We start from the raw sequence: 10,156 nt of genomic DNA on the forward strand, positions 1-10,156 counted from the left end.
TTACATATCTGCCATCCTCTCTGGGCTCCTATCTGTCCACCCATCTGTCTATTTTGACTCTCTGTCTCCTTCAATTACTTCCTCTTAGAAGGAAGTTTGAGTCAAGAATTTCTCCAGAATTTCTCCCCACCCAGGCTTCAACTTCTCAGCTTCTCCCTCCTCCCTGAAGCTTCCTCCCAATCTTCCTCTGCCCTGATTGATTCATCAACTGACTGACAAAGTGGCCCCATCAAAAGAGCCATGGACTCAGAATCAGATCCAAATTCTGTTTCTAACATTTATTGTGTGGCCAAAATCAATAATACTATCTCTTTGAGACTCAGTTTCCCCATCAATAAAATGGGAGTTACCATACTCTCACTACCTAGCTCGAAGGATTGTTGTAGGAACAGTGCTTTGTAAACCTTAAAGGGTTCGTATAAATGTGAATTGCTGTTATTCATTATTTCTGCTCAGAATATCCTCTCTGGCTCCAAAGCTCCCATCAAAACCTTGATCTTTATAACCACCACCATTATCCTCATCTTCATTGTTATTATGAGAATGACTCAATAATCATAACTGTAATAGTGGAAGCTGATATGGACAGAAGAAATTATTAATATCATAGCTATGCACACAATGACATGATAATCCTCACTTGTTGTTCAGACCCTGCTTGCCTTCTAGAAACAGAGGAAACTAAGTAAAGAGATTTGGCCCCCTCCTATCTCGATCATTCATGATTAGGTTATGATCCTTTATGATTTATGGTTCTCAATACTCTCTGTGTGGCTCAGGCCACGGAGATGGCCCTGCTGCTGTGGCTGGAGGGGGGAATGATGCTGAGCTCATCATAATGAGGAAGAGCTTCTGGAGGAGGTTGGGGTTGGGGGGGGAGGAGGAGGATGGCAAGGACAACAATATCAGGTCCCAGCACTGGGATCATCCTTATGGCGGACCAGGTTATATAGGGATGTGCACTGTTACACTGTCCAAGGTTTGACCTAAGGAATAATTTTCTGGCTTAAAGGCTGGAAACTGAAATCTGGCCCTCATTCAGGACTGTTGTTACATTTGGTCCTCATGCTTCCAATCCTGCTCCCTCTCTAATCTATCCTCTACTCAGCTGCCAAATTAATATTCTTTAAACTCAGTTCTGGGACAGCTAGGTAGTGCAGTGGATAGAGTACCAGCCTTGGAGTCAGGAGTACCTGAATTCAAATTTGACCTCAGACACTTAGTAGCTGTGTGACCCTGGGCAAGTCACTTAACCCTGATTGCCTCCCAAAACTCAGTTCTGACCAGGTCAATGCCCTACTCAAAAATCTTCAATGACTCCCTATGGCCTCTAGGTTAAAACACAAACTCCTGAGTGCAGTATGTATAAAAGTGCTCCCCAATTTGTCTCCCGCCTGCCTTTCCAAACATCTTACTCCTTTTCATGCATTCCATTTTCCAGCAAACTAGCTTACTGGCTGTTCCTTGAACCTGGCTTTTCACTATTTGGTGGTAGTGTCAGAACTCAAACCCAGGCTTTAGTCCATTCTACCATACTATTGTTTCTTCCGGAAGAGGCTCCATCAGTTCTGTGATTCTTAGGGAACACAGTCTGGGTACCTAGTGGCTGGCAGAGATAAGAGCAGGCACTTGCTTCACCCTGGGTGGTAAATTTGCATTTTCCCTTTGTAAATTTAGGTTCTTAGTTTAGAATGCCTGTGGGCCAGGAAAATGCCATCAGATTCTTTAGAACCAAGGGAGGACTTGGGATTCTTCTTCAGCTGCTAGGGAAGTTATGTCCCTTCTTTTGGCTTTAATTTTCTTATTTATAAATGAAATTTATAAATTTTATTTTCATTTATTTATTTATTTGTAAATATGTATAAAATGAAGGGGTTGAATTAGGACTGGTAATTATGGTCCCTTCTAGCATTTATAGGAAATGTAATCTGTGACTTTAAGACACATGAGCTCATTTTTATGCATCTCAAGTATATTTTATATATATGTATGTGTGTGCATTTTGGGGGGTTTGAACTTGGGACTTTATTGGTGTTAGGAACTCCTGGTATGGAATTCCCTTCCACCAATGCAAATGAACAACTCACAAATAATTTATAGTCTTAGAGAGAGTCCTAGTGTACTGAATAGCTGATTGACTTGTTCATGGCCACATAGCCGATACACGTGAGGGACAGGACTTGAATTCTGGACCTTCTACTCCAAAGCCAGTTCTCCAGCCACTAAGTCATGCCGATCAGGTCCCCATCTGGTACCATCATGGAAGATAGTATAGTGAGAAGAGTATTGGAACAGCAGGTGTCAGGAGACCCGGGAAGTAGACTTAGCTCTGATATCAACTCACTGCCTGTGTGATCTGGGGCAGATCCCTTTATATCTCTTCATCTAATCTTCTTCTATAACATAAAGTTGGAGGATTGTACAAAGGGATCCCTAACATCCTTTTCAGTCTGACATTTATGATTCTAATTAGATGTTATGTTAACCTCATCAGAGAGAGAAACTTAAGGCAAGACACTATCTGATCTCCTTGACTCAGACAAAACTGAGAAATCAGACAAAAATCTCCATGGCATTGAAAGTTCCAAAAGAAAGAGACTCCATGATGTTCCTTCTTCCTCCTTCCTATCTATCTTGTTCTTCCTTGCTAGAAAGTCTTTCTTCAGATCTAACCTCAATCTTCTAATTATATTATTTCCTTTTGTCTGCCTGGCTTTGGATCGTGTGTTTTCCTTCTTGCCTCCCCACCTCTACCCCATGCAAATTCCATCCAGAAGGCAAATATTTGTAATATACATTTTCAAATCTTCCATCTGCCAGCCATGGGTGAATTCCACATCATTTCTTCTCTTCCTAGATTTATAAATTCTCAGGAATCTCCCTTGTAGCCCGTGTGTGTGTGTGTGTGTGGTATGTGTGTGTGTGTGTGCATGCACTCATATGTATGTATGTGTGTGTAGGTATGTATGTATATGTATGTACATACATGTGTATGTAGGGGCAGTAGGAATCGAAGAAACAACTGTGCTGCACCTTACCCTTCCTTTACTATCCATGCCACACACACCCCACTACCCCCCCCAAACCTCACCCCCACTCCCAGCACTGATTGTTTAAAAACAGAATATGAGATTAATTACATCTTCTCCTGTCTTCTGTCAGAAAAACCCTCAATCCCCTTAAGCCCTGAGTGGAGGGGAAGGGCTCTCTCTTTTTCTAAATCCCTTGATATTTGGGGGAAGGGAAGTGAAAGGGGGACAGAAGAGACCCTTTGACTATTCCGCCTCCCTACCCTCTTCTATCTATTTAAGTGGCTAAAGCCCCAGCCCTGGCTCTGGGTTATTATGGTGCCCCAATCCGAGGTATAGTCCCTGGGGAAATGACGGAACCTTGCTGGCTGTGGGTCATAGTTACCCTTCTCTATTATACCTCCACTTTCTTTCCTTTCTTCTCTTAATCTAATCCACCTTTAATTTATTTCCCTCTGAACTCTTTATCTCTTTCTTTCTACTTTTCTTTTTTTGGTCTGTCTCTCCATCTCTGACTCCTTACACAATAGTTCCCCCCCCCCTTTCTCTGAGTTTCCCTTTATCTCTTCTCTTTGTCTCTCCCTCTCAATTAGTTCCTCTTGTCTCCCAAGGCTTGGACAGACAGAGCTCTCTCCTTTAGGAGTGGACAATGCACTGCCACTGTCTGACTGAGGGCATCTCCCCAGTTCCCAGCTCCTATTGGATCTCAGGTAAGATGCTTCTCAGTCCATTACCCCTCTTCCACAGTATATTATCCCCCTGCCCAGAAGACTCTCTTTCTTTACCCTGTTCAGAGTCCCCCTTTTTCTTTTTTGAAAATATTTTTAAATACTTTAAAATTGAATTTTAAAGAAAATTTATCATATTTTTTTCCTCCCATCAATCCCCCACCCTGGGAAAAAGAAAAAAGAAAATTCTTGTAACAAATAACAATAATAGCTAGCATTTACATAGCATTTTAAGATTTTAAAAGTACTTTAAAATGATTATTTCATTTGATTCCACAACACGCCAGGGAGGTAGGTACTGTCATTATCCTCATTTTATAGAGGAGGAGACAAAGATATTAAGTGACTTGTCCAAGGTCACACAGCTAGTAAGTGTCTGAGGCTGATTTTGAAATCAGCTAGGTGGTGCAGTGGATGAGCGTCAGGCCTAGAGTCAGGAAGACTCATCTTCCTGAGTTCAAATCTGGCCTCAGACACTTACTACCTGTGTAACCTTGAGTAACCCTGTTTGCCTTGGTTTACTTACCTGTAAAATGAGCTGGAGAAGGAAATGGCAAACCACTCCAGTATCTTTACCAAGAAAACCCCCAATGGGGTCACATTACTGAAATTGACTGAACAACTTTCCTAGTAAAGCAAAACAAATTCTCTTATTGGACATGTCCAAAAATATGTCTTATTCTGCATATTAGTCCATCACCAAGAGGTCCCTTTTTCCTTATCTCTACCCTACCCTCTTTGGGAAGTTAGTCCCATCATTGGACAACAGCTTGTGTATCTACACCACTTTCACTGTCTCATACCCCTAGGCCTGGCCTTCCCAGACTGGGCCTACAAGGCAGAGTCCTCCCCAGGCTCCCGGCAGATCCAGCTGTGGCATTTCATCTTGGAGCTGCTTCAGAAGGAGGAGTTCCGCCATGTCATTGCCTGGCAGCAGGGAGAGTATGGGGAGTTTGTCATCAAGGACCCAGAGGAAGTAGCCCGCCTCTGGGGCCGAAGAAAGTGCAAACCACAGATGAACTATGACAAGCTGAGCCGGGCTCTCAGGTGAGGGAAGGATGGGGAGGAGGGAGAGGGAGACAGGGCCCTGAGCCCTTAACCGCAGGGTTAAGGAAGAGTTCTAGGTTCCAGTTTCTGATCCCATTGGAGCTATGGGTTCTGTTAACTTCCCCTTCAGGGTCACGCCCTTTGAGACTGCATATTCCAGTCTCCAGTAGAACCTGTGAGGTATTCTGAGCTGTGGGCAAAATAGCTAGTGGCCCCAAGAGATGGGCCATTTTGGCTCATTCCATTGTCTATCTAACCTCAGCCATGTCTTCTGTAGATACTACTACAATAAGAGAATCCTGCACAAGACCAAAGGCAAGAGGTTTACTTATAAGTTCAACTTCAGCAAACTCATTGTTGTCAACTATCCACTGTGGGACATGCGGCCCCCACCTCCACCCCCTCTGTTGCTGGGTACCCCAGGCATATACAGTCCAGCCTTGATTCCTGTTGGTATGCAGAGTGAGGTAGGCACAATGACTCTTCCTCTCACGGTGTCCCTCCTTCCATGGTCCTGCTCTGTGCCCCAGTGTCATCCTAGCCATTTGTCTTCCTCCTCTTCCTCTTCTTCCTCTTCCTCCTTCTCCTCTTCTTTCTCCTTCTTCTCCTCCTCCACATTTCACCAGTCCCTTCCTGGCCACTCCTTTCAGGTATTCTTAGAAGCCTTGACCTTTTCCCTTTCTAGCTCCTCCACACCGTTCTGTTCACCCATCGGGCAATTATGGAGCAGCTGTCTGGGCAGCGGAGTTCCCCAAGCTCCCTGGAGCCCACTGAGGATAAGAAGGGAAGCAGCAGCAGTGACCATCGTGAGTGGCTCTGGAAGGAGACAGGGGAATCTTAAAGTAGAAGAGAAATTCAGACTGGAGGGTGTTTTGTGTTTTCGTAGGGGGGTTGGATTGTTACCCTATGTGAATGGCTACAAGGCCTCTAGAAGGCCCAGATAGCTTGGGTTCCTCCCCAGTATCCAAATTTGCATCATTCTCTCCCACACCTACCCATTTCTATCAATTTTCATACAAAAAGGTGCCTTTAGTTACTCCCTGCTGTGCTCCAGGACATAGGAATCCTTCCTGTCAGTGCTGGGTTACAGAAAACTCTCTTCCCAGTCTTTCCAGCAGGCTCCAGGAACCTGGGCCCAGGTGAGTCTGCTGGCACAGTGGGTGTGGGACTGTCTCAGGACCTGCCTGAACATGTAGTCTAGAAACAGAGCTAGACAGCTCCTGGGCAGCCCTGCCTGCTCCCTCTCTCCCATCCCCCAATCCTGGAAATGCCCTACAGCCACTCAACTTCTCTATTTTCTAGTAGTTTGGAGTTGTTGGTGCTGTCGTTCAGTTGGTTCAGCCTTGTCCCACTCTTCCTGACCCCATTTAGGATTTCCTTGGCAAAAGTACTGGAGTAGTTTGCCATTTCCTTCTCTAGCTCATTTTACAGATGAGGAAACTGAGGCAAACAGGATTAAGTGACTTGCCCAGGGTCACATAGCTAGGAAGTATCTGAGGCCACATTTGAACTCACATCTTCTTTACTCCAGGCCCAACATCTTATCCACTGTGCCACCCTAGGGGGCAAAAAAATCCCCAAATACTTCTTTCACAACTGACTCCAGCTGTTGTTTTTGAGCTCACATCCATTCTCATCTGCCCCCATCCCCAACAAAGGAAAATGAGGATACTAGTCACTGAATTTAGAAGTAGCTACAATCCTGAGCCCTGGGATTCTGGACTGTAGTTGGTCCAGGGGGACCCTACCCTCCCTTATATTCTCCCCTCCTAAGAAAGGAGGCTCCTTGGGGGAAGTTCAACAGGGGTCAGAAATCACTCATGTTATTATGGAGCTTTAAAGTACTTTCCTTCCAGCAACTGTATGAGGTAGGTACAAATATCTTTATCCCAATTTTAAAAGTGAGGAGATGAAGGCTGAAAAAACTTAAATGACCTATCTAAGGTCACCCAGCTAGCATGCGTTAGAGGCAGAGTTAGAACCCAGTTGAGTTCTGACTCAGCTCTTTCTACCATACCACACTTGCCTATGGGGAAAATCATTATCACCCTCACCGGCATTTATACAGTGCTTTAAGGTTCACAAAGTGCTTCATACATATGATCTCGAAGGTCGGTGCTGTTATGACCCTTCATTTGCTAATGAAGAAAGTCAGGCTCTAAGAAGTTAAGAAATTTGCCCAGGGTCTGAGGCTGGCCATATTTGAACTCAGGCCTTCCTGAGCTCTGAGTGCAGAGATCTACTGAACCATCTAGCTGCATTAGGAAATAGACCCTAAGGGAATAGGTTTGAGATTGGGCTGTCTATAAGTGTCTGCTTCAGCCCTGTGCTGACAGCTGAGGAACCAGGAGGGATTCCACTGGGAAGAAGAAATATAGGCCTCGTCCTCAGGAAGCTCCCAGATGAGGGAAGAGATAGGACATACTCCTCACCTAAAGGGATATACAGAGATGTTCAGATAAGGGCATATGATTCTACTGCCAAAGAAAGCTTTGGCTCTCAAGGTTGGCGAACTGGGAAAGAGTTGGAGAGGGCAGAGACGTTAGAGGGAGTCAGTGCGGGAACACTTTCTACAGGAGGGAATATGCAATGAGGGTGGGAGGCGGGGTGACATATTTAGGAAGCAGAACCATTACTATGGACTATTTTGTCTAGGGCAAAACCAGTTTCGGGCCTGGTGGTGGCAGCAAAGATGGTGGTCCAAATGAGGACCCAGTGTTGCTGGGAGATGCCCTGGGTGAGAGAGTTGGGTCAAGATGGTCATTGAAGGCCAGAGAAGGCCCATAAGACATGGAGATGGCAGTCTCTGCACTGCTGCGAGGAGAAGGTACTCCACTTCCTTCAGTTGTTGGCACCCTGGGGCAAAGCTCTGGACACTGTGATCTCATTATGGTTCTAATAGAAAATGCACTGATAGGGGCAGCTAGGTGGCACAGTGAGTAGAGCATCGGCCCTGGAGTCAGAAGGACCTGGGTTCAAATCCAGCCTCAGACACTTGACACACATACTAGCTGTGTGACTTTGGGCAAGTCACCCAACCCCAACTGCCCTGCCTCCCCCCCTCCAAAAAATAAAATACGCTGATCTGGACCCCAGTAATGCATTGGTTCTAGTCCCAGCTCTTCCGTTAATTGGTGGTGTGATCTTGGGCAAGTCACTTCGGTGTATAAAATGAAGGGGTTGTGCCACATGACATCTGAGGTCCTTTATAGATTTAATTATCCATGTCATGGCATTTTATGTTTTAAGGTTGCTTCCAGGTCTAACACTATGTTCTGCGTTCCAACGTTCTACGTTCTAAGGATCCTTCCAGCTTTGGCATTCCAGGATGCTATGAGAGATAGGGCTAGAAAGAGAAGAACCAGTGATGTCTCATGCCAAATTACCTTTATCTTATCAAAGTACTCTCACATTTTTCATATGATTTGATAAATATTTTAACATTAATAATTTTACTTAATAATTTTGTGAAAGAGTACCTATTTTGTGATTTTATTTAATGCCTTTACAATAACCTTACTAAGTAGGCAAGACAGAGCAGGTATTACTGTCCCTATTTTACAGATAAGAACACCAAGGTAGGTTAAATGACCTGGTAGAATCACACTGTGTTCATTACGGAGCCGGACAGGCCTGGAGATTGTGAGCAAGATGGTACCAGGAGAGACAAAGGGAGCAATGAGATTCAGGAGGGAGGAAAAACTGAAAATATAGACATTCATAGGATCATAGAATTAGAGATGGGAGGGATCTGAGAGATCATAACTCAGGAGAGTTTGCAAGAGAGGAAACTGAGGCCCAAGATCTCAAGCAAATAATTAGTCATTAGAAATCCTAACTCAGGTACTCTGGGTTCAAATCCAGTGCCCTTCTCCACTATCAGGGGCTCTTAAGCATTTTTTTTTCATCATGGACCGACCCCTTTGGCAATTTGGGGAATTGGACTCTTTCTCAAAAAATGTTTTTACATGTACATAATAAAATACAAAGGAAACCAATTATGCTGAAATGCAATTGTCAAAATATCTTTCCCATCCAAGTTCTCAGACTCCGTAAAATCTGCCCATGCATCTGTGGACCCCAGGTTAAGAATCCAATACACCAAGCTGTCACTCCTTCTGACTCCCCTTTTTTCCCCTCTTTCTAGGTCTTGGCTCTCCCCAAGCTCCTTGCCTGTTGAGCCCCTGCTACCATTTCCAGAATCCCCGGAATGAACTCCCTCCCCTTGCCTCTTTGCCTCCTCCCCTCTCAACTCCTCTTCCAAATGAGCGGCCACGATTCTCAGGGCCCTTCCTCCCCTCTACCCTCCAAGAGCAGCAGTCCCCTGGGCCCTCTAAGACTGATTCTCTATTTGCTGGAGTGGGATTCCCCACAGGTGGAAAGGTTTTCCCAGGGTTTCCCCTTCTGGCTGGGATGGGGTCTGGGGCAGGGGAGAGGTTGAGGTTTCTACCTCTGAGGCCTGAGGAGACTGAAGTAAAGCAGGACTTAAGGGTGGGAGGAAAGGGATGTCAGAGACCTGTAGTAGATTTCCCTTCAGAGGTACATAGACTCAAAACCAGGGAGGGAAATCATGCTTCCCGGGGTCTGGAGAACTTCAAAGCCGTGTGGTCTTTGGATCCTCCTTAACTGGAAGGTAATTGATAAAGCTTCTCCCATGATTCTGCTCTGTCCCTCCTTCACTATCTTACCTTCTTCCTGGGTCTGCCTCTCCCCAGCCCCAACCCCACACTGGCTCCAGGCACTGAACATGGGCTTAACTGAAGTAGAAGGATTGAAGTCAAACCTAAAGAAGGAAATTAAATGGGGATCCCAAGGTGGGAGGGCAAGGGTTTGAGGGTAACAGGGAAGGCCATGACTCCTCTCTTCATCAGATGGGGTGGGGCCACTGAGATAGAATCCCTGACCCTTTGACCAAAGATTTTATCAGTTCAAGAGGTTTGGTTTATTCCCGCTCTTCCCACCCTCTCCACCTCTCATCTCTTGGTCTATGTGTGGGAGGAGGAGGGGGTATGAAGAGGTTCCTCTATTGGAAAGTCCCCAGCTTTCCATCATTCTCTCAAAGGGTTAATCGCAAGGTAAAGGATTAAGTTGGGGAAGGAAGGGGGACCCTAAGTGTTCCCAATTTTGAAGTCACTCATTTTAAGTGTCATAAGAGTGACTAAGGTCTCCCCACTTCCCCAACCCTAGCATGTATCTATATTTCTTTAGCTCTTTCTCAGTCTCCTCCCTTCTCGATAAGTGCTGTGATTCTGGGGTTTCTGTTTCTAAACGGATGCATTCCCTTCTACCCCCAGACCTCTCCCAATCTCTGTAACCCACCCCATTGTGGTGAATAAAATGCTTTTAACGAAG

General features: G+C 45.2%; 1 protein-coding gene across 1 annotated transcript; it reads left to right on the forward strand.

Moving 5' to 3' along the window:
• The first annotated feature begins 3,678 nt into the window (after nt 1-3,678).
• Nucleotides 3,679-9,430, forward strand: LOC118849235 (ETS translocation variant 3-like protein). Its single transcript, XM_036758321.1, has 5 exons — nt 3,679-3,739; nt 4,567-4,804; nt 5,082-5,271; nt 5,490-5,610; nt 8,952-9,430. Exons 1-5 carry the CDS (start codon nt 3,679-3,681, stop codon nt 9,428-9,430), a joined length of 1,089 nt encoding a protein of 362 aa, XP_036614216.1.
• Nucleotides 9,431-10,156: the final 726 nt, after the last annotated feature.

Source organism: Trichosurus vulpecula, chromosome 4 (assembly GCF_011100635.1).
Source record: "Trichosurus vulpecula isolate mTriVul1 chromosome 4, mTriVul1.pri, whole genome shotgun sequence".
NCBI lineage: Eukaryota > Metazoa > Chordata > Mammalia > Diprotodontia > Phalangeridae > Trichosurus > Trichosurus vulpecula.

Bases quoted from the DNA above. Each gene is read 5' to 3' on its own strand.
- LOC118849235 (XM_036758321.1), top strand. From the start codon at position 3,679: ATGCACTGCCACTGTCTGACTGAGGGCATCTCCCCAGTTCCCAGCTCC. The intron at 3,740-4,566 runs GTAAGATGCTTC...TCATACCCCTAG, and splicing joins CAGCTCCTATTGGATCTCAG to GCCTGGCCTTCCCAGACTGG. The intron at 5,272-5,489 runs GTAGGCACAATG...TTCCCTTTCTAG, and splicing joins CTGTTGGTATGCAGAGTGAG to CTCCTCCACACCGTTCTGTT.